Genomic DNA, 25,749 nt, shown 5'->3' with positions numbered 1-25,749 from the left:
TTAAAACCGTGTTTCACCATCTTTTGCTGCTGTCATCCTAGCCTGCGTCCCTGTTGCCGTCGTCATCGTCTTCACTTCAGTCTAAACTGACATCGTCAACGATTCTACCATCGTTGGTGTCAACGCCATGGCTGACTTTATTTCATGATTTGTGTGTGTGTGTGTGTGTGAGGGCATGCGTGTGTGTGTGCGGATCAATTGTTTATATATATATATATATATATATTTTCTTTGCTTTCATTATAATTGGTTGTTTGAAAATAAAAATATTGTTTTCCTTTATCTGTGGCTCTGTATTATCTTGTTTTTGTTAGTGTCATAGTGTGGGGGTGTCATTAGTTAGGAAGGGTTGGGGAAGAAGAAATAAGTTTTGGCTTAGCAACCATGATAAATGGTGGAGATGCTGGGGATTTGTTTAGCTGGGTTAGGATTTAGGTTTGGGGGGCAGGAGGGAGGGGTGTCCTTGTCTTGATCATTAGTGTTACAGCAGTGGGTGGTTGGCAGGCGTGTACGATAGTTCCGGGTGGCTGTACATAGTATCATCCCCTAGCTATATACTTCCGGGCAGGGCTTGTCAACTTGTGTTGTTGAGTGTTGTGTATGTATTGTGTCTGGTGCCATGTTTACATGTATATATCATATGATATGATCTGTGTATGCACATACGTGCTCTTGGGTGTGTGTGTCAATTACTTCATGCATTTCTTCACTTTGTGGTAATGAATTCAATTTCGATTTGGAGTTGCTCTTTGGTGGTTGATGTTGATTCTTGATTGGTTAGTTACATATCACGCCTCAGTGAGGTGGATACATGATATGACAGATTTTGCATTTGCATTCATGTTGGGGAGATGGGACAGTGACACCAGTTTGTGTTGGGTTGTTTGCAGTCAATTGTAGTTTGTTAATTGTAGTCGATTGTGGCTGGGCATTCATGCTGACTCAATTCAGGGCAAGGTAGTGACGAATGAGGATATATATATTCGGTTGGTTTATATTTGATTCCCTTGTGAAGAATATCGTTACCCAGGGAATGTGTGAGTATACTGTATAGTCACATGTGTGGCAATAGCCCCACTGGTTGGCTGGGCTTTGGGTGGTAGATGTGGCTTCATTTGATTTGAATCTGGGGTTGACAAACTGCTCAATTATTGAAGCTTCAGCTGGATGTTTACTTTTTTCCCCGTCAGTTGTGTAAAAACTAGAAACACGTCGGCTTGCTTAAGTTTACGCCTCGTCATACCCGTGCAAACCCTCAATATAATCCAGATGACATTATGGCTACTGAGAAGACTGAAAAAATTAAACCAGTGGGTTCTGCTCCCACTCGAGAGGACATGTATGTAAACCTAGGTCAGCTGGGAGCAAAAATGGGACTTCAGGGCGAGGCACTGGCCAAGTTCATAACCGAGTCTATGAGAAATGAGGAAGAGAGAGTCACCAAACAGGAAGAACTTGTTCAGCAGAGAGAGGAAGAAGAGAGAGAAGAAGCCCGCCTTAGAGAGAAAGAAGAAATAGAAGAAGCCCGCCTTAGAGAGAAAGAAAAAATCAAAGAAGCCCGTCTTAGAAAGACGAGGAAGAGAAGGCTCTTAAGCAGGCCAAGCTAGAGATTAAAAATCAAGGAGTTACAGCTCAAAGAAAAGGAAATTCAGGCCCAGTCAGAACATTGAGGCAAACGGTTGGAAGTAGATGAAACAAAATACATCCACTTGGATCCTTTGGGAGATGATGATGTCGAGACATTCATCACCCACTTTGAGCGTATTGCTGGTCTCTGCCACTGGAATGATTCATCTCTGCCCACTTGATTATTTCCCCTTCTGCGGGGCAAGGCAAGTGAGGCAATGATGAGATTATCCCCTACGGAACTGACTGACTACCATACGGTCAAGACCACACTGTTTCGGCATTCAGTTTGGACGCTGAAGCCTACCAAAAAAAAAAAAAAAAATTGAAATATTAAAAAGGAACCGGCTGAGACATTCACCCAGCTACTTGAGAAGATGAGGCAGTGGTTTTCCTTATGGTGCATGACAGCAGGGAAGGACGAAAACAACGTGGAGGACGTCAAAGACCTTTTGATGCAGGAACAGTTCTTCCAGATGCTGAGTTCTGATGTCATAGTTGAGGTAAAGAGATCATGTTCATCTACTGTTAATAATGCCGCAAGAGAAGCCACTGTTCTGGCAGAAGCTAAAAGAATGGACAAAGACGCTAAGCGAGATAGCCAAGGGTCAAATGGACAGGAACAGTCTCTTGGCGATAAAAATTGTCAAGCAGAAATAGTCCAGGGAAATGGTAGTCCTGAAAACAGTAACCTGAACAATGGGAGGGCGGGAAGGGGGGGGGGGGGTGATTGTGTCTATTCCAGGATGCCAAGATCATCAGGATCGAGTGCACCTGAAGTGTGCTACAACTGCAAAAAGAAAAGACATTTGGCTCGTCATTGTCCAGAGCCTGCACCCATTCAATTGGTCCGCAACAGATTTAAAGCCTCAAGCCAAGTAGTAAGGTCTACTCTCTGTGGCACCTGTACTAACAAACAGTACAATCCTCAGTGCATGGTCAACGTAAATGGCACGTTAGTGGAAGGGCTATGGGACACTGGAGCTGGATACACGGTAGTGGCAAAAGGGCTGGTCTCAGCTTCAGCTTTTACAGGTGAATTGGTGCCAGTGGTGTTGGCTTCGTTGCAGTGCCAAAGTCTTTTGCCCATCGCTGTGACAGATCGACTAGCCTTTCATAAACAGAAAGGTGGGGGTCCTGGTGATGGCCAGTCCTGTGGAGGATGTCCTCATCGGCAACTTCACACGTAGGCCTGGAGAGGCTGTGTGGACGAGTGTCCCTGTGTATGCTGACCCGGCGTTGGTCAGTGCAGTGCAATCCCGCGCTCAGAAGAGGCAGGAGGGTCAGGTACGAGAGGTTTTGCCTGTCCAAGAATGTGTTTTGGAAACCATCCCTGACAAGTTGGCTCTGATGCAAGAAGGGGATGAGTCTTTGTGATGAGTCAGGGAAGGTTGTGACTCTGGTGCAAAGACGGCCACTGGATACGGACATGCATCATTTTTTAGGAAAGGTGGGGTGTTGATGTGACAATATCAGGGTCCCAAAGGAGAGTCGATGCAAGTGTGCGTTCCCAAGGAGCTGCGTCACGCTGTACTGACTCTGGGACATGACATTCCTATGTCCGGGCATCTCAGGATCAGCAAAACCCGTGAGAGAATAAGGGAAAGTTTTTACTTGCCTGACATGTGTGACGACATTCGTCGACATTGTCAGTCCTGCTTACAGTGTCAGAGGACTGTTGACAAGGGAAGAGTGCCCAAGGTGCCTTTGGTTAGGATGCCCTTGTTTAAGGAACCTTTCGAACGTGTAGCTTTAGACATCATTGGACCAGTTGTTCCAGCATCAAGAAATGGCTACGGTACGTTTTAGTCAAGGTGGATTTTGCAACACGTTACCCTGAAGCTGTTCCTCTTTGCTAGATCATGGCAGAGGCTGTTGCTGAAGCTGCTTTCAACATGTGGACGCCGACAGGGATTCCCGAGACAGTCTTGACCGAACGTGGCTCACAGTTTGTTGGACAAGTGATAAAGGAGGTCTACAGGCTGCTGTCCATCAGAGGGCTGTGTACAACCCCATACCATGCGCAATATAATGGACTCGTCGAACGTTTCAATGGGACTCTAAAGAGGATGCTGCATCGCCTGGCCCAGGAGAAACCACTGGAGTGGGATAGATGGATACCTGCACTGTTGTTCGCCTATCGCAAGGTGCCACAAGAGAGTACTGGTTTTTCTCCTTTTAAGCTGCTGTATGGGCGGAAGGTGCGTGGACCTATGAAAGTGCTGAAGGACCTGTTTGTTCAGTCAGAGCGCCAGGAGCTACGGACGGCTGCGGAATATGTTGTTACATTAAGGAACAAAATCACTGAATCCTGTGCAGTTGCCCAAGTAAGTTTGGAAACTGCATTGGCAAGGTACAAACGTCATTTGGACATGAAAGCCAAGACAAGGATCATGGAGCCTGGATAAGGAGTTCTGGTACTCCAACCTACCAAGGCAAACAAGCTGGAGATGTCATGGCAGGGGCCATACACTGTGTTGGAGCGTATTGGATAGGCCGACTACAAACTGAATGTTAAGGGAAAAGAGAAGCTTTACCATGCGAACCTGTTGAAGAAGTTCATGGAAAGGGACCCTCAAATGCAACCAAAGAAACCAGTAGGTTTGTGTTCACTGGTCATTCAGGAAAGATCAAAGGAGGAGGTCACCCGTTTAATGAGGAAAGATATGCCCACCATTCCCCTTGAGCCCTCGGAGGGCCTGAAAATGTAAAGATCCTGACAATGGATTCCCAGTTTGTGGGCCTGTGTGTCAACTGACTAAACAGTATGCGCCAGTTCTGATGGATGTCCCTTCCTGTGCCAACCTAGAGTCATGCAGCCTGAAGTTGACAATCAAGTACCCGTGAGGGTACGTCCTTATCCGGTGCCTTTTGCACAGTGAGAGACCATATGGGAGCAGGTGAAGTTGATGGTTCAGATGGGCGTCATTGACCATCAGTCTCGCCTTACTACTCACCCATTGTGCTTGTCAAGAAGAAAGATGGGAAAATCAGATTTTGGGTTGATTTCAGATGCCTTAATAAGATCACTAAGTTTGATGCAGAGCCCATGCCAGATGTTGAGTACCTGTTTGCCAAGCTGCGGGAGAAGAAAATTTTCAGCAAGATTGACATGGTGAAGGGAGTACTGGCAAATACCTATGGCTGAAAACGATCGACCCAAGACGGCATTCTCTACGCCAGAGGGCCACTTCCAGTGGAAAGTAATGCCATTTGGCTCGTGCACTTCTGGGGCTGTGTTCACAAGAATGATGAGGAAACTTCTCCAGCCTCTTCAAACTGACGATGTGGACAACTTCACCATTGACGAGCAGCAACATTTGAGAGTGCTGGAAAGAGTTCTTTGACGACTACAGGAGTGCTCCTTGTCTGCAACCCCTGCTAAGTGTGAACTTGGAGGACGTGAAGTCATTTACCTTGGCTATCGCATAGGGGAAGGACAAATCAAACCACAACAAGATGGAACGAATCAGGGAAGCTCCCAGACCATCAACCAAGAAGAAGATTCGCAGCTTTCTGGGCTTGGTAGGCTACTACAGCGATTTATGCCTCGATTTTCCGACATTGCCAAACCTTTGACTGACCTCACCAAGGCCTCCGTGCCATCTCGGGTACCATGGGATGAAAGGTTTGAGAAGGCTTTCCAGACCTTGAAACATCAGTTTTGTAATGCCCCTATCTGTCGCCTGCCCGTGTCAGGGAAGATGTTTGTGCTGCAAACTGATGCATCTGATGTGGGTCTAGGTGCGGTGCTGTGGCAGCAGCATGAAGATGGAGTACACCCTGTGACTTGTGCCAGTAGGAAGCTGAGCTCAGCTGAAAAGAACTATCCGACTGATTGTTTGGCAGTGGTATGGGGGATTCAGAAGTTTCAGTCCTACTTTTATGAGACCCCATTCATTGTTCAGACAGACCATTCACCCCTACAATTTCTGGACAAGATGAAGTCGGCAAGTGGAAGAGTCACTCGCTGGGCTCTTCAGCTGCAACCTTTTCAGTTCAAGGTCCAGGCTATTCCCAGCAGGGAAAATGTGGTGGCCAATTATCTGAGTTGTGAGATCCTGATTGGTGTTGGTGCAGGTCGCTGATTATCTGAGTCGGTTGTGAGATCCTGATTGGTGCTGGTGCAAGTCCTGGTTTGTTTGCAATTCCTGCTCAGTGTGAGGTTTTGTTTGTTGGTTTAAAACATACTGTTTTAAATCTTGAGGTGGGTGAATTGCCACACTGAGCAAAAGATGTGTTTGTTCTGTTATTTTTCTTTTTCTGATTCTAGAAATTTTATACAGCTAGGCCATTCTGCTTCTCGACACTGGGAAGATGAATTGTCATCTTGCCTTTAAAAAAAAAAATTAAAAAAAAAAAGAGAAGAAAAAAAAAAGAATGTAGTCATAATTTGTGTATTCCGCACGTGTGCTTGCTGCTGTATTTGTGATGCAGGGAAGTAACTGTGTTCAGGGTAATCAATGTCATGATTGTGGAGTATCAAGGTTACATTTACAAGCTGCTTTACTCAGAAGGTAAAGCTTTTGTTTTACTGAGCATTCTGCATCAAACTGACCCGACTGCTTTGTATGCTTTTTGTCTGCAACTTTTGTCTTTCACGTGGTGATGTGGTGCCAAAAAGTAGACTTCAGTGCACAAAGAATTATTAACGTCAAACCATTGGTAACTGCATGAATATCAACGTCATCCATGTGGAGTTTGTCATGTGAGATTGGCGATGTTTTTTTTCTTTTTGTTCGATGTCGTGTTCATGTGTTGCTGTTTGTCTTCATTCTGACTTTTCTTTTTGTTCAGTTGAAGGGTCAGGTTTCAGTTTCAGTTTCAGTAGCTCAAGGAGGCGTCACTGCGTTCGGACAAAAGCCATATACGCTACACCACATCTGCCAAGCAGATGCCTGACCAGCAGCGTAACCCAACGCGCTTAGTCAGGCCTTGAGAAGGGTCAGGGTCATCGACTAGTGAGTCCAGTAGTTTTTTAAAAAATTTTATTTTATTTTTTCCTTCTTTCTGGAATAGTTATTCTCATGGACCTACTATCCTTAAGTTAATGACAAATTTCGGGTAGCTGAGTGCCTAGCCATCTGGTCGACCTACTGTCCATGACATTGGCAAGCTTGTCTTGGCGCTGGTTCTGTGTGCTGGTTTGATCAGTGGGTCAAGTCCAGGTTTTCTTTTGTTCTGAAGTGTCTCCTGCCTCTCTCTATGAGGTAGCTGCTGCGGCCGTTGCTGTCATCGCTTGTAGTTGTGTTTAGCTGAGGCGAGGAACAAGACGTCACCTACTTGTGCATCCTCCTTGTGAACACAGAGCGTGTATGTTGTGTCTGGGCATGCTTTGCAGGCATATTTCATCATCTGTTGCTGCTATCATCCTAGCCTGCGCCCCTGTCGCCGCCGTCATCGATGTCTTCACTCCGTCGTCACTGTCTGTGGTTGTCATCATCGTTGCCTTCACTTCATCATCGTCGTCGTCTTCGCTGCATCTTCGTCGTCATTGTTTTCACTGACATCGTCAGTGATTCTACCATCATTGGTGTCAATGCCTGGCTGACTTTATTTCGTGATTTGTGTGTGTGCAAGGGCATGTGTGTGCGTGTGTGTGTGGATCAACTGTTTATATGTATTTTCTTTCCTTTCATTATAATTGGTTGTTTGAGTATAAACATATTTGTTTTCCTTTATCTGTGGCTCCGTATTATCTTGTTTTTGTTAGTGTCATAGTGTGGTGGTGTCATTAGTTAGGAAGGGTTGGGAAAGGGGAAATAAGTTTTGGCTTAGCGACCGTGACAAATTTTTCGCAATTCCTTCTTGAAATCTATACCATTAGTGTTCACCTATGTTAAACTGATTAACGCAGTTTGGTATTTCCAGCTATGAACTCGTTAAAACAATCACTTCCAGGTAACTTAAATTAAAATGATGAATTCATCTTAAATAATCAACACTTCATTCCATACTCATTAGAAAGGTAGTGTTGCAGTCTTTGTTTTGCATACAATCTGACGTAAATTGGTTCAGGAATCAATTAGAAATCTATCACTGAACATCTGACAACAAACAAAATTTTGGTCAATTTTGGCCATACTCGACCAGTTTACTTACTGACCCACCTGGGTGTCTTTGCAGTTCACATGACTTGCATAAATAGGCGAAGCATGTGAACACTGGTCACTTTTTACCGGAGCCTCCTTGTGGCCTGCTCTCTCTCTCTCATTGTGTAGCCCCAAAGGCTAGTGTCGTACATTGCTGCCCTCTTATCTTCTCTTCTTCTTTACTTCTCATAATATTGTAATAAAACAATTTTTAAAAATGTAAAAGGCCTCTTTCTGCCCCTGGCCCGTGTGAGGATCTTTCTATCCTTCCCCCTTTTTATCCTGTAAATTCAGTAATTCTTTTTGTAACCCCTTTACATACCACTCAGGCAGGGTTCATGACAAAAGTGGCTTTGCTAACAGGATAGATCCATAACAGGATTGATTCAAATGAATATTTCTTATATTGTATCAATTCTTTAAACCCTTTTACCAAAATTCATAAATTAAGACCTCCTCACCACTCATTTGTCCATCTTCGAAATCCACTCAGTTCAAACATACAAAATACCTTCGTTTTCTATAAATTGATATAATTGCCGTGGAATTTAGATTGTGCATTAAAATGTAAATGATTAAGCTTTCTTTTCGTGTACTGCTTTCCGTGTACACCTAAGTTACAGGCATGCGATAGTACGAAATGTCTGACAGCATTTCGGCCCCACAAAACTCTCTTCTTCAAGCCATTGGAATTCGTCAGTGTCGATTTGAGAAAAATACGTTTTTACAATACGCAGACATTTTTATAGCGTGTCTTGCAGATTTTTGCATTTCTGTTATCAATCTGATTCATATCATACATGTATAGTTGTGTTGTAGATGGTTTAAACGAAGTATTTCATTGTCGATCGCAAGTGCCAAAAACACCAAGCGGTGCCGACACGGGAGCTGTCCGTTGAGTTTTCTCTTGAATTTTGACATAAACAATCTTTACTCTAGAAGCAGATTCTATAGATGATTTTTATACAGTTGGAAATTCAGGATTTTCAGTTACTTAACTGTTGCAATTACATATCGCGACGTATTAATTGTTGTAATGTACAAAAATGATACATGAACTCGTTAAAAGCTCGTTCATTCAATGACTCTTTTTGTTTATAGTTTTTAACTACATTATTTTTGTAGAAAATGGTTTAGCTTAAGAAAATGCTCGTCTCTTGTAGTTTTTTGTGATATATAATATGTCTATGTTACTTCCCCGAGCCGTAAGTCAGAAGCCGCTAAATTTGGTCAAACACACACCTCGAGGCTCGCGGAGGGCGGTTTCGCGAGTCGCTTCACGGCGCTGGCTTTGCGGTTCGGCGGAACTGAATATAAGGAGTGAGCGAGTGCCAGACAAATAGAGAACTCTCCTGGTCTGGAAGAATGAGAGAATAAAAGAAGAAAAACCAGCGCACCGCCTTCCCGAGTCTACCTTGCCTGGCTGCGGCTCTCTTCTGCAAACACCTTCTACCTGTCTTCACCTTCTCTAACACCACCTTACCACCCCGTCACACACACACACACACACATATATATATATATATATATATAACACAACACACACAAAAAAGGTAGGTAACAGCACTGAACAAGGGACCTGTTTATTCACGTTGCATATTTCTTTCAGTTCGTAATAAAACCAGCCTCCCAGAAATAATTCACTTTGGGTGTGCAGTTGTAGTATTTGGTTGCATCTCACTGTTGTTTTTGTGTTGTTGTACACTTTTGTGCTTGAAAACATGACCTATTTCATTAACAAAGATGAAAGAAGGATAAAACTTGTTTTTTCTGGAAATAGAAAATTTAATGGGGGAAAGTTGTGTTAACTTAATCTAAATCAATTTGAATGATTTGGAAATACCAAAAAATTTTGTGTCTTTTTTAAATATGTGACAGAACAAACTTACGAAGATCTTTTTTTTTTTTTTCGTTTAAAATGAAAAAAGCCAGGACTTCTTTAGTGTCTTTGGAACTGTTATAACAGTGTAGGATTACTAGGAATATAATGATACATTGTATACTTCCAAGGTCCACATGTTGATCAAAAATTACCAGTGACATCATTTTGCATTCTTCTTGTCAAAGGTAAGATTTTGAGAGAAGATGTATACATGTGTATGTTTTTGCAACTTGTAAAATAAAAAGCATAATGAAACTACTTCAAATATTCTAATCTTATTTCTTTCAATAACAATTTTAAAATAATCAGTTGCAAAACTGTGGGGGAGGAGGGGGATGGGGGCTTGCGATCACAGAGCTTCATACAATTTGAGGCAGGAGAGAGGTGGGCAGCACAAGCTATTCTAAATCACTCTGGATTTTGAAAGGACCCAGTCGGGACCCTACTGTTTACAACAGTTTCAGAAGAAGGGCCCCAATTGGGGCCTTAGATAATTTTGAATTTTTGGAGTGGCACCCAATTTCCACAATGACGTTATGTTTCAGTTTCAGTAGCTCAAGGAGGCGTCACTGCGTTCGGACAAAACCATATACGCTACACCACATCTGCCAAGCAGATGCCTGACCAGCAGCGTAACCCAACGCGCTTAGTCAGGCCTTGAGAAAAAAAAGGGGAATAAATAATAGATAAGCTTACATAAATAAATAATAATTATAATATAGAAAAAGGTAGTAGTAATAATAATAATACTAATAAAATAATAATAATAAAAAATAAATAAGACAACAATGATGATAAATAAGCAAATAAATGTAAAACATGAAGACACACATTCACACATACACCCACACATGCATAACAGATATGCACCAAACATGCAGTTTCACAGATATGAAAGCACAGTCAAATACATATAAACGTACATTAGCTCCAACACACACACACACACACATTACCCTGCATCTCCTCTACCCCCCTCCTCCACACACTCATTTCTAGTCTACATATCGCAGCTTCCACAGCACACACACACACTCACAGAGATGAACACTTACTTGTACAGGCACACACACATACGCCCATATCTCCCACCCCCAACCCCACACACATATATACAAAGATATATATATATATATATATATATATATATATATATGTTCCAATATCCTGTTGCTCCCACAGTGTAGGCATGCATACACTCACATACCTCATACTCTACCCCCCCCCCCCCCTCCCCTCACACACACACACACACACACACACACGCGCGCGCACAGAACTCTCCTGACACTTGTGTACACTTACACTCTCGCGCATGCACAAACGCACTCAAAAGCACAGACCCACACATACACACACATGCACAGAGGCTGCCACTGATTGGCCGCAAGAGGGATGGGAAAAGATCTCTGATGCCAAGAACGTGGCGTCTAGTGTGTTGCTCAGTCTATTGTATTTGGAAAAGCCCACAGAGACTCTGTTCCGTTTTGAAGAAATTTGCGCAACGTTGGTTTGGAAATGATGCCGATATTTGTTTGATTTGCTAAGCATCATGCTCTACCTTTCATGTTAGTCTTGCGGCCGCTCCCTCTCTCTGCTTTTATTTCTTTGAGACGATCGATGGTGTGATGGCCTTGCACCTGTTCTTTTTGATATTCTTTGACTTTTCTGAGGATTTCCGATTTTCCTAGATGTAGGCCGCTCGTTGGTGTTGCGTTACCAGCAAGTCTGTCAGCTCGCTCATTTCCCTTAACACCTGCATGTCCCGGGCAGTATGACCATGTGAGTTTTTTAATCTGAAAGTTGTGCATCGCCTTATGCCACTCTGGGCTTCCCATTCCGTTTTCAATTTTCTGTATGAGGTTCATTGAGTCGATTAGAATCATGGCATGTTGGTTTCCGGGCGTATGGATGGACGATAGCCACTGGAGGGCATGTGTCGCAGCTTCAACTTCCATCATTAGGCTGGAGGTTGTGACTTTGTAGGCAGCATTCTCTTCCCAAATTGTTTTTCCATTTTGTTTCGCAGTGAATCCCCAACCAGATTGGTCTTTGGTGACTGAGCCATCTGTGTATATGATGATGTCCTCTTCTTTACTGTTTTCTTCTATGAGTAGCTTCACTTCCGCATCAGTTTTGCCCTCTGGCCATTCCCGATAATGTCTTCCTAGAGTGGGTGAAATGGCTGTGTTGAATAGATGGTTGAGGTTTTCGGGTTTTTCTCCCATTCTTTTGTTTCTTTCAGGTCTTGTAGTTGGCATACTAGCTGGATTGTGTCTTCTGCTTGCCCCATCCATGATCTTCCTCGTCCTAGACGGCTGCCTTTTGGTTCTTTGACTGCGTCATGCAGTGGGTTTTGAGGGTTTTCTAATGCTTTGAAGTAGGTCTTGACCTGATCTAACTTGTTTCTGGCCTGCACTGAAGGAAGGTCAAGCAGGTATCGCATGGTTTCTGTGGGCGTGTCTTTTGTTGTTCCAAGGATCAGCCTCATTGCTTCATTTTGTACTCTTTCTAATTTTAGGAGGTTGCTTTGAGACAGTGTTGTTAGCCCAAGTCTGTAGTCGATCACACTGAGGACGAGTGATTGGTATAGCAGGAAGAGGTGGCGTTGTTCAATACCTTTGGTTGCCATTGCTTTTAAGACTGAAAGGCCTTTTTGCATTTGAGAACAGTATTTTCCGTATGTTTTCTGAAGGTCAGCATCCTGTCGAAGTGTATTCCCAGGTAGCGTAGGCATTCAGTTTTCTCGATTTGAATCCCATCGAATGACACAGAAGGTGGTGATTTGCTCGCGGTTTTGTTGTTGAGGGTGCACAGCAACGTTTGGGCTTTCGCTGGATTGATGGAAGATCCTGTGTCTTTGCACCATTGAGCAATATTGTTTAGTTGTTTCTGGACGGCTTTAGTTCTTTCCTGAGCATCTTTCGAAGTTTTGAAGACCAGGCCATCATCCGCAAGAGTAAGCACCCGAGCTTATGAGCTAATATATCTTAACTGACCTTTCCACTCTCCACTGCAACCAATAAAAGCAGTGTGTGTTGCTGTACTTGCGAGCAGGTGAGTTATTTTTGTGGTGACTGGTTCACGTTAACAGTGTGTGTTAATGATGGCGTTTGACCCAGTTCCGTCTCAGTCACAAGGCAGACAACAGAATTAGACAAAGGGGCCCTATTGTGGTTATATAACATTCTGAAGTTAATCTGTTTCAAACACTTCGTGCTTTCCTTGATATAATGTTTACAAGTCATCAGTGTGAGCAAATTAAAAAAAAAAAAAAAAAAAAAGGGATACTTCCATCATCTCACCATATGACAGCATAAGAACTAAAGAATTCAAGAAGGGAGAAAATTTTATATGTTGTCCCCAACTAATTTGTTATCTTACAGATCAGTTTTGAAGTTTTCAGTTCATAAATTCTAACATTTGTTTTTTGCCGATTTTATCTTTTACCCACATCTGTTTGATTTGGTTATGATCATTTGGTTCATTATGAAAATCAGGTTAATCATGTACAAATCAATTGTTTTTAAATGGCAGTCACTTGTAACAACTAAACAAGATCTATGCCAGTTGTAGCCAGATGTTTATCGATTTGCACCAGTCTTGTTGTGGTGAACAACACATAGTACAAAGTATGGAAACAATCTTTTTATGGCATCATTTTCATTGAAGCTTTATATATATATATATATATATATATATATATATATATATATGTATATGTATATATATATATATATATATGAATGTAAAAAAAACCCATACTTTTCGACTCACTTGTGCGAACAAAGTGTGTGTGTGTGTGTGTGTGTGTGTGTGTGTGTGTGTGTGTGGTAAACTTTGACATTGCCATTTTCTCTAAAAATACTTTGTCTGACAAAACCAAATTTGGCTTTTAAACATAGTACTTAGTAAACTTAGTGGGGAAAAAATCTTCACAGTGATGACAATAATAGGTTTAAGACTTCTGAATAAAACCTGTTTCTGGATTATTAATGGATTAGTTCACTGAGGCTCATTCCGAACCTGAAAACAAATTACAGCTTCCCAGTTGCCAGAACGTACACTCTGTTTGTTATGAAGACAGTATGAGTCTATGACCTTGTTTTTTTGTTCCCAAATTAAAAGAAATACAAATTCTGGATAGAAAACATACAGTGACACTAACTACACTAACAGCATCAACATGTTTACTGCATATAAATATTCTAAAGTGGACACAGAAATAACTAGAATGAACATAAAAGAAAAATTGCATCAACCATTTCACTGTGTTTTGGTCAGCCTTGTCTAGGCTTGTCTGTGCAGATCTTGAGAAAACAGCTAAATGTTGCAGTGTGCCTGAGGCGATGGCAACGTCTCCTTTACCGTTAAGAATTAAAGAATTTCTTAAATCGAAACATTAAAAAAAAACACAAAACATGATTTAAACGGTGTTACTACCTCCAATACAATAACATCTTTATTGTGCTTAAAAAAAAACAACAACAAAAAAACACCACCATAATATTAAATTTGGTCATATGATGTCAGAAGCACCACAGTGGCGGGGATAAGTCTACTAGCTTCTCTTCACTTAAGTCTACTTGCTGTAAACTTATGTTTATTATCATTATCATTATTATCATTATCATCAACAACATCATATGTGTGCAAGCATACATGTATGCCATGTATGTTTTTAATGTACATTGTATGCCATATCAACGCTGGGCTAAGTACACATCTACTTTTGATGCAATGTCATGTCATTGTTCATCATGTTTGCTCACTTGGACCAACCTGCATGTTTTTTGATGGATGATTTTCATTGGGACTACTGCATTTTTGCAGACAGAGCAAAATCATTTAGTGCTATATAAATAAACTTATAAACTTATCATAATTATCTTATTTTATTTTCATTTAGAAGTTCAGTGCCAGAGAATTTTGAAAAAAAAGAAAAAGAAAAAAAAAAGTACTCTCCCCTTGCCAGTGAATTTTGAGGATTCAGTTGTTGTTTTTTTCATTTTTTTCTTGATCAGTAAATGTTTTTGTGAAAGAAAATGAACATGAATTTGAAATCCGGGCTTTTTTCCCAATTATTTTTGATCCAGATAACTATTCAGACATTCCAAAGCGAGGATGATAATTCTTATGCATTGAATTCAAATTAAGTCTATTTCCATCTCCACAGAATGATACGCAGAGAAAAACAAACAAAATAAAGCTGGAAATGGCATGATTAGTGTCTGATTATACCTGTAACTTGTGTAAGTGTGTGTAAATGGTTGAAACTCTAGAGAATCTGCCTTAAAATATGGTGTCCCACAGGGGTCCATCCTAGATCCTGTTCTTTTTGTGCTGTATGCAGCTCCTGTGTCGGATGTCATCAGTCATTATGCGATGTCCCATGACAGCTTTGCTGATGACACTCAACTTTATCAGTCAGCTTCCATAGCTAAATTTGATGTGATGATGATGATGGAGTCTCCCGTTGGATGAGTAGACAGGCAGGCTTATCTGTCGGTGTGTGTCCTCATATGGGAGAAGAGGTCGATTCTGGATGCGCAGCACTTTCCACAGGTGTTGCAAGGGAAAACATCTCCAGAAGTTGAGCCCTGCTTCCTTCACTCACGCTTCTCATTAATGGCCAGCATTCTCTTGTTTTCAAACATCTTTATGCCACTAGAGCACAGCATCCTCCAGTGAGAGCGGTCAGGGCATCAGTTTCCCAGGAAGCGATGTCTATGTCACAGGTTTTGAGGTTTGTCTTCAAGGTGTCCTTGAAGCGCTTGCAGGGTCTTCCAAGTTCACGCGTTCTTTCAGCTGGCCATACATGTACTGGTGACTCAAACATGGGAGTGCATTGCTGGCCTAAAGGACTGGATGACTCTCAATCAGCTGCATCTAAATGATGATAGGACTGAATTCATGATAGCCTGTCCAAAGAAGTTTCGTCACATTCCTTCCTTTCCTTACTCTGTCCTGATCAACAACACACCTATTTCACTTTCTCCTGTTCGCAGTCTTGGTGTAATCCCTGACCAGTCTCTTTCCTTCCAACAGTACATTTCGAATATCTGAAAAGGTGCCTATTTGGAACTGCACAGAATCAGTTCTATCCACCACTATCTCTCAACCAATGCAACCAAGACACTTGTATGCGCTCTGGTTCTCTCAAGACTGGATTACTGCAACTCTCTTTTGGTCAACCTTCCCAAATATCTATTAGACAGACTCCAACGAATTCAGAATAACACTACCAGACTCATTTGCAGAGCTTCTAAATTTGACCTCCTTCAGTCTCTCCACTGGTTGCCTGTCTCTGATTGAACAGACTATAAGTATAAGCTATCCACTCTGACCTTTTCTGCAGTCAACGGATCTGGCCCCAAGTATCTTTCTGAACTCCTCCATATCTATACTCCGTCTTGCCAGCTCTGTTCTTCCTCTGATACTCGACTTCTCAGGATACCTCATGTCAGAAGTAAGACCTATGGACACAGATCTTTTTTTTTTCAATTGCCAAAGACGTGGAACAAGCACCCTGATAACCTCCGTCATTCTGATTGATTCCCTTGCATCTTTTAAATCTCGTCTCAGAACTCACCTTTTCCCTCAGCAATAAGTTTGATTGTGGCAGGTCCACTTCCTTTGCGTTAGCTGTGCTTGACTATGTGTGTATACATATGTATGTGTACATAACTTCATGCATGTATTTATATGAATGTATATTGTGTATGTGTGTGTGTGCACACGCGCGTACATGTGTTTATGTACGTTTGTGCGTGCCTATGTGTTAGGTACACATGCATGTTAAAATGTACATGTAGGAGTGTGGTGCATGGTGTGTGCATGTGTGTGTGTGTAGTCACATTCTGGTGTGTGTATGTAACATTGATGTAATGTGTTATGTTAACAAAAGTGTTTTTGTAAAGCACAGAAAGCAGATTTCTGGATAGTGTGCTATATATATAAGTATCCCCTCTTTTTTTTTTAATTAAAAGAAAATGGCTTTTCAGTTTATGATATCAGTCACAACACTTGAAGACATGCAACTTGCAAATTTTGTGTAAGTGAAAAACTGTCCCAGCAATGACATACATGAGTTTGGTCAAGATCAAAAGTCAATCATGTTCTTAGAGAGTCAGCCATCAAGCTTTTCATACACCTAAGGGTGTCCCCCTTTACAGGAGACAGTACTTTGATGATATTCCCTTGTAACTGATCAGAGAAAGTGTCTGCTGTGCATCCGGTTTGTCTCTTCTTTCTCAACTGGTCCACTAATCAGTGATAAAAAATGAGATAAAGTGAAAAACATGTGATTCCAGTCTATCATCTGTTAACCCTGGGTTTCGAGAAAATCACTAATGACTAGCTGTTGCCATTCCTGGCAGTTAATCATTGTGAAAAGACATGAACACTGACAGCTGCACCACTTACCCAGCCCTTTGTCTGGCCATCAAAAACTTCCATGTATCATCTTACAGCACTCCTCTATCTCTCCTACCCCTCTTCTTAAATTATGTGAAAGTACCGCACCTTCCGTGTTAGTCAGGGTCACTCACTCAGAAATGATGTCTGATTGGACAGATGAACTGAAGAAAGTGTCAGATGTTGTCAGTTTAGTCACTGTTGTTGTCATCACCTTTGAGTACAAATGAATCATACGACAAGACAGATCCAACTCTCATCGTTATACTCTTACATAACCATCAGCGCAGCTTGCAAAGTTGATTCAGCCCGGTGACTGGGACCACTGCCTTCACTTGACAAAGTGTGATAGTGTCCAATGCCTGTTTGGCATACCAGACAAAGCCTTTTTTCACATGTGCTCCAAGTGGCCCAGTTAACAAATCATTATGGAGAAAAAAAGCGGTCTTCTACCTGACAAATGCTCACTTAAATTGTATGTTTATAATCCAAACATATTAATAAAAAAAAATTATTATTAAACTAATCATTCAGTCTGTTTATGTTCAGTGTACCAAACTCCGATGAAGGAAAAATCAAACTACATGCAGGACGTTAGTGGACATCTTTTAACACTTTTCACAGGACATCAGCTGTCGTGTTATAGGCACTCAACTGGTTCATAATATTAATATTATCATTATTAATACTATCATATTTATCATTATTACTATATAATATACAAACATACACTATACACAAAGTCATACAACATTTCTATCAAGTTGGACCTTTTTCCCAAAGAAGTCATAAAAAAGGTTCCATACTTACCAACAAGAATGTGTTCATGTACCACCTCAAAAGAGTAAATCTTTCGTGTCCAAGACTGACATAATTCAGATTCATGTGGCAGGTCATCATCCCAGAGAATGTTGAGACGAAACACATCTGAATCCACAACCGGCTGGTCAAACTCCAGAAATACTTTGTCCACAACTCCATAGCCTAATCCATTTATGGCCTGTACTTTTTCTGAAGGCAGACCAGGTTGGAACATTCGATCGCAGGCTACTTTCAGGATACCAAGAGGTACAGTCACAATCACATGGTCTGCATAGTGTTTTTCACCATTCTTCAGTTCCACACAGACTGGGTACTTGGATTCAGGCCCCAAGTCCCAGTTCACACAGGTCACTGAGGAGTTGAATGCAATGTTGTCCTTGGGGATCTCTTTACACAGAATGTCAAGAATGGTATCAAACCCAGGTGGAATGGTGTAGTGAATGCCAGGCAAGTTCTCATAGCTGCCAAAGTCTTGTAATGCGACCTCATCCAAGCTGTCACAACCACTAATACAACACTCTAACAGTTTTCTGTGGCCAAAGATCAACTCACGTACATGACGTTCCCCATTTGCATAATGACCAATCTTTTCATCAAAGTTCCTCTGCAAAAAGCCTCCCACCGAGTCATCATTTTCTGGTACTGGTAGCCCATCAGTGAAAAAACTCTCACACTGAGTGAGAAGTAAGCCATACAGAAGATCCACTTCTTTCACCAGCCTGTCATTTATGACATTGCCATTCTCTTCCACAAAAACATTCTTGCTGCGTAAACTCTTATCTTTGTGACGCAACTGCAGTAAGCGGTTTTCATCAGCAATCTGGTAGATGGGGTTGTTCTCCACTCCATGAATCCAGTTTGCTCCCATTTCTGCTTTGTTGCCTTCTTCATCTGCACATCATATATGTGTGCAATAAAAATTCTGCAATTAGTAATTTATGTACAATAAAACTATTGAAAGTTACTGTCATAAAATAAAGCTTTGGTTGATGTCATTGATAGTGCTGCCTGCTGGCGAAGGGAAGAATTTTTGAAAGGCTTGGCTATATTACTTTGACTTAAAGTTTAAGTTAGTCTGAACTTGATTTTTGGTAAAAGACAATGTGTTGGGAAGTGCATTTCAAGTACTGTCATTCCACTCTGGGCACATGGAGCTGTAGGTCACAGGAGTGACCTGTTAAATAGACCTTGGGGTCTTAAGTGTCATGGGACACTTTACATTCTTGTCACAGATAATCTAAGACCTGGATGTTGGACTCTCAAGCTGTAGGGAAGCTTGTTTTTAAGTTGTGGCGAGTTCAGTGTTCACCTTCAGTGTGATAATGTTATATTTAATGCAATCTTTTCACCAAATTTAACAAAGTTTGAATTTTTCATCTTCATTTACTTTTGAGAACATTGGTTAGGTAAGATGAGAATTTGACATGGTTAAAGTACATTTAATATAATACTCTTTTTTCTATTGTTTGCCAGTAAGCTAAAGCTCCATTCTGATAATGTTACAGGATCCTCAGCACCAGTTTTGGGACCAAGTTATTTGGCCTGTATGGTTGCACAAGAAGTCCACTTGTAAGATGCCCAATGAGGAGTAGTCTTCTGATCTATTGAATGAACACAAAGCCAAATCATCATGAACTGAATTTTTATATATGCAAAAATTTACTTGTAAGCCTAACCTAAACTAGTGAAATCAAAGTATAATGGAGAATGAAAAAATTCTGATTGTTTCCCTGAATTGATTAGTTCAGTAAGAATGGAAATTTGTCCTGTAAACTAACCCCTTTCTAAGTTGTTTTCTTTTGCGTGATTAAGGTTTTTTGTATATATATATGTATAATGCCACTATATAAAGTCTACCAATTTACGATGGGGGAAAAAAACTGAAAATTAATTTTGAAAAATTGCGTTTTTGTTGACGTACTACTTCTGACACAAAATGACCATACAAGCAGTGCGAACACATGCCAGTTAGGTACGTGACGTGCGTTTGTTCTTACTCATTTGCGCGAGTTGTAGGTCACTGAAAAGGAAGAGATCTTCTAATGTGTATGGTGGCCATTTCTGTCAGAAGAAAGAACATTCGTGCATAAGAATTCTCTCTCTCTCTCAGTCTGTGTGTGTGTGTGTGCAACGTTTGGACAAAAAGAGCAAGTGAAAGAAAATAATTCTGGAATACTTGTCAGAGTCAGATGATCTTTTTATATTTAACTCAAAATAATATGCCCTCATTCCTGATGTACTCTTTTGTTCTCTCAAGCTTCTTTTCTTCCTCCTGCCTTCCTCCAATAGCCATTCGCCATCCCCTCTTTTTTTCCAGTTTCTTTTAATCTCCTCTGACTCAGAGATGGAGTCTTGCCACTTTCATAGTGCAAAAAAAATTTTTTTTTTAATAAAATAAAATAAAATAAATAAATAAATAAAAGTTTCTGTATACAGAAAAATCTCCCCATTTTCACATTCTCCATACCCTGAACAATCACATTACAGAAAAAGCCAACAAAATAACAAAGGCTACCAAAAAAGAAAGGGGAAACAGTTATGTTTTTTCGTCTCATGTAGAGACAACTTTCCAGCTGTCGGAAACAGTAGTCATATCAAGAATCAAAAATCATACTGCAGACGCCAGACATATATAGATACATGTATGCACAAATAAGTCTTTATCTCCGGCTGTAGTTTACACCATAGGACAAACCTGTACATTTTGCTGTTGTTTTTGTTTGTTTGTTTTTGTTTTCTTTCAAGTCTGTTTTCAAGGAGAGTTTAATTTGATTATAAATATCCATCCGAAATGGTTTGATTGACAAGACTGTTCATCTTCCTATGTTAATACAGCTCTGCCTCTTAGTCTTACATTCCACACATCCAACATGCACAATTTCTGCACAACAGTTGCATGAAGACGACAGGAGCATTTAGAGGACTGACATTCTGTTTTACAATTGCGCTTGAAGAAGCTCTTCAGGTGCAGCTGCAATGTTTGTCAGAGCAGGAAACATATCAGAAATATCCTGACCCCAAGCTGTTGGATTCATATGGATGGAATCCTCCTCACGTGTACTCATCCATTCTTGGAAACCTGGTAGTAGGGGAATGGAACTTTGCTGCTGATTATGTTGGTGGTTGCTTGGTTGCAAGTTTGCAAGTTTCTGGGTGTATCTTAATTGTCACAGTGTCTTCAAGCTGTCATGTCCTACCACCACACAGACCAACCAGGGCTTCTTCTCCTGTTTAGATTATTTTGGTTTGTTGCTGTCTGCACAGGAGAACACTTCAGCACTCTTCTGGAAGATAACTGAGTCTTTGTGTTTTCTGAGTTGAAGTGATTTGCCAATTCGCATAAAAAGCAAATCTTCGCAAACAGGGACTCCCAGTAGTCTGCTTTGTTTTCCAATGCTGTTTTTTTCTATCTGGGAAAGAGCATCACCAACTGCTTAAAATGCTTCAAAGCCTTTTTTTTTTTTTTTAGTGTGCCTGTTACAGGTTTGATTAAGTGCTCTTTGCTTGTAGAGCTGGCAAGAAACTGTTCCTTTGTTTCACAAACTATCATGTTGCTGTCAAAGCTGCAGTTCATGTTGACCCAACCCTCAGTTTCAGAGACTGGTCAAGACTGCAGAGGCTAGTCCACAAATGATGACATCAGGAAATCAGCTTTCAGCTATGAATTGAGCAATACTCGAACATCCCTTTTTGACATGTCAGGTTTAGCAAGGCAAGCAAACAAAGCAGTGCTGGCACAGCACATCTGGTCCACAACCAAGCAGTCCGATTCAAAACTTCCAGAAAATGTATACCATGTCATAGATGGTGGTTCTTTACTCTATCATTTGACTTGGCCACTATGATCCACATATAATGAACTGGCTCAGATGGACATCAACTTTTTCATTCAGGTGTACAGCAGAGGAACTGTTGTCTTTGATGGGTACAGCAGTGGGCCATCAACCGAAGATGTGACTTACCTTCGAAGAACAGGTTGCAGTGGCGGACCTGACATCAGCTTTGATGAAGACATGGTACTTTGCAAAACAAAGCAATGGTTTCTAGTGAGCTCTGTAAACAAGAGCGTTTCATCAAACTTTTAGCAGACATGCTGAGAGAAAATGGCTTTGAAACAGTTCAAGCAGCTGGTGATGTTGATTGCCTTACAGTAAAAATGGCATTGAAAAAAGGCAGGAACAATGCAGACTGTAGCGGTTGATGAAGACACAGACATGTTACTTGTTAGTTCTCCTTCTCTACCATGTAAACCTCAAACATCAGAATGTGTTTTTCACCTCAAGATCCAGGAAAAGCGCCAAGGTGTGGAACATCAAATCTGCATAAGGTGTTCAGGGAGTCTGTGTTTGCCAAAACATACTTTTTGTGCATGTTATCAGAGGCTGTGATACAACCAGGAGCCTCTTCACAACTGGAAAGCCTCTTCCAGTTCCACTCAGACAACTTCAAGACTCAGTCATCTTCCAGGAGAGTGCTGAAATATATTCTTTTGCAAATAGCAGCAAGACCGAAATCATTGAAGCAGCAGAAATAGCCCTGGATGTTCTGTATGGTGACAAGGCAGATGACAGTTTGAACAAACTGCAACATGTATAATACACCCAGAAACTGTCACATTGCACATCCACTTTGCTGCCAAACAAACTACCACCAACATCATTAGCAACTTAGTTCCATTCCCTGTGCACCTACTGCCAGGTGCACGAATGGGTGAGTACACTCGAGGAGGATTCCTTCCATTTGAGTCCAACAGCCTGGGGATGGGAGATTTCTGACATGTTTCCTGTTCTGGCAGACATTGCAGCTGCACCTGAGATGGCTGAAGAGCTTCTCCATGTCATCAAGTGCTACTCTAAAACAGAATGTCAGTCCTCTAAATGCTCCTGCTGTTGTCATGGACTTGTCTGCACTGTTGGAAGTGCAGAGCTAGTGTCTGCAGTACGAATTTTGGTTCTTGGTCTGAATACTGTTTCCAACAGGTTCAAAGTCGTGAGCTAAAAAAAACCCATTTATAACTGTTTTTCCCTTCTTTTTTGGTAGTATTTGTTATTTTGTTGGCTTTTCTCTACTGTGATTGTCCTGGGTATGGAGAATGTGAAAATGGGTGTATTTTTATGTGTACATTTTTTTTTTTTTTTTTTTTTTTTTTTGGTTTGTGCTATGAAATTGGCTAAACTCCGTCTCAGAGGAGCTTTAAAGAAACTGGAAAAAAGGGGAAGGCAAATCACTATTGGAGGCAAGCATAACTTCCATAAGAAAAGAGGCTTGAGAGAACAAAAGAACACAACACAAAGAGGGCATGTTGTTTTGAGTTAAATGTAAAAAGATCATCTGACACTGACAGGTATTCCAAGAATAAGTTTCTTTCAGATTCACTCGCTCTTTTTGTCCAAATGCTGTGATGCCTTCTTGAGAAACTGAAATCCGACAGCTGTCACACACACACACACACACACACACACCGTGAGAGAGAGAGATACGGATCCATATGGATAATTTATTCATGTACAGGCCATTGCGCCCTTCATGAAGGGGTACATACACATGATCATGTAAGAAAAAACAAGAAATAAGCAGTCATATCAAGAACAAACTTCAGTATTCTAAGACATCGAGTTGATCACAGTCTGAATGCTTTAAACAAATAAACTGACAAATTGCGAATGGTCTGTTCATGCCGAGAAGTCATGAGTAATGCTAATCTATGCTGATTGGGAAATTTACAGAATTTGGATGATATATACCTTGTTCTTAAGTCATGCTGGACAGGACAAGTTTGGATGAAATGTACTTCATTTTCTTCCTCCTTGTTGCAAAGTTTGCACCTTAGATCAGTTGCGTTATGTATTCTATATCGGTAATAATGTACTGCAATTTCAGAAATACCAAGCCTAAATCTTGCCATTGAATACTTTAAGTGTCATTCTATGTTTAAAAGTAAATACATTTTGACATCCGGTACGGTGCAGAATGTTCTATAAACATCAAATCTCTCGCTATTAGTATTACTAACATGAAAATCCCATTCCTGCCATCTGCATGCAACTACCCTTTCTTTAAACACTCTAAGAAATTTGTCAATACTCTCTAGTCTCTACACCATGGTTTAACCAAACGTAACCAAATCCAAACATACACAATTTACAGCGGATGTTCGAAACCCAGTTTCTTTTGTCATGTGCATCCATACTGAGCAAGGTTCAGTATGATTTGTGTGGTAATCTAGACTCATGCATTCTTGTTAACTTAAGCCAATAACTAATACACCTTATACATGAATTTATATAAATAGGGTACCTGTTTGTTTCTACATATACAAAATCATTAGGTGTTCGCATTTCTACCCCTAAAAATCTCTTGAGCGCAAACAAATGTACTTTTTCACAAAGAAATGCCCCATATCTCAGTACCATATTGTAACATGGGTTGAACTTGTGAATCAAATAACTTTAAAAGCGTATTCAGGGAATTATTTTTCAGCTTGTATAATTTCTGTAGAATACACAACAATGCGTTTTTGGCTCTACTAAGTCACCACATGCTGTCACAAAACTCAGTCTATGCATTCACTACAGGCACAGATACTCCATTATAAATCCATCTTTCTCTGGCAGCTAAGTACCCCCCTTTTCTGAATACAATGATATTACTTTTATCCATGTTCGCTTTTAAATGTAGTGCAGAGGCTGCACGAGACAAACTGTTCAGCTGCGCTTGTAAGCCGATAATGGTTTCAGACAATGAGGCAACATCATCAGCCAATAACAATAAAAACAACTCTAAATAGCCATGTGTGAATGTTGCACCATGCTTTCCCTCTCTAATAATTTCTAATGCTAACTCGTTAATGAATAAAGAAAACAACACAGGACTACAGGCATCTCCTTGCTTCACGCCTCAGGTACAGTTAATGTAATCAGTCAATTTAGCCCTACATCTAGTTCTTGCTTTGACACTGACATATATGCTATGAATACATTTATAAAGTTTACCTTTGACACCATTCTTTGAGAGTATAGACCACAGTAATTTTCTATCTACAGAATGAAAAGCCTTTTTGAAATCGATGAATGCAACATAAAATTTACGATTCAGATAGAACTGTTTCTGTATCAGTGCTAACAACGTAAACATATGGTCAACAGTAGACTAGCCCTTTTTAAACCCTGCTTAGTGCTCTCCTGTCAAATCAAAATTCTTTTACCCATTCTTGAAGTCTGTTGTTGATAACTAAATATTTTACTACTCACATCACACAGCGATATTCCTCTATAATTATTTACCTGATTGACATCACCCTTTCTGAATAAAGGAAGAACAATAGAGTCACACCAACTGTCTGGGTAAGCACCCTTGTCAAATAATGCATTGAAAAATTTTACAAAAAAGTCAAACACTTTCTCCCCTGCAAATTTTATTATTTCCTCAATTATAGCATCTGGACCGGCGGCTTTACCACTATTTATCCCTCTTGCAACAAGCAACACTTCTTCTTTTGATATCGGACGGTTCATGGGACTATACACATCTAGATCATCATCTTTGTTATTTATAGCATTACTATCTTAGGCTGTACTTTCTACTTCTGCCTCTAATTCAAGCAGGCCTTCAAAGTGATTAAACCAGTCATCAACTGTTAGTCTATTATAAACTTGTTTCTTTTAAAAGATAACTTACCCACAGTTTTCCAAAACACTCTTTGATTATTTACTGAAGAGGTAAGTTTTTCTAACATTAAATCATTATATGTTGTTCCTTTCTTATTAAAATCAACAAATTCTTGTATTCTCTCCTTGCAACACAATAAGCATCGCTGTCATCTTTATTCCACGTTCTCTAAATACTGAAAGTAATTTTTTTTGCCTAAGCCTTACTTGATTTACATTCTTTATCACACCAATCATTTTCTTC

General features: G+C 40.6%; 1 protein-coding gene across 2 annotated transcripts in view; it reads right to left on the bottom strand.

Moving 5' to 3' along the window:
* The window catches only part of LOC143297246 (spermine oxidase-like), a 60,396-nt gene that overhangs the window by 24,987 nt on the left and 9,660 nt on the right, over positions 1-25,749 (bottom strand). For both annotated transcript variants that reach the window (XM_076609496.1, XM_076609489.1), the window contains exon 2: positions 17,827-18,729. In XM_076609496.1, the coding sequence (XP_076465611.1) occupies positions 17,827-18,729 (903 nt within the window). The remainder of the gene's footprint in view (positions 1-17,826; positions 18,730-25,749) is intronic.

Source organism: Babylonia areolata, chromosome 2 (genome assembly GCF_041734735.1).
Source record: "Babylonia areolata isolate BAREFJ2019XMU chromosome 2, ASM4173473v1, whole genome shotgun sequence".
NCBI lineage: Eukaryota > Metazoa > Mollusca > Gastropoda > Neogastropoda > Buccinidae > Babylonia > Babylonia areolata.
The sequence above is the reverse complement of the archived record's forward strand: the minus strand, read 5'-3'. Positions and strand labels throughout refer to the sequence as shown.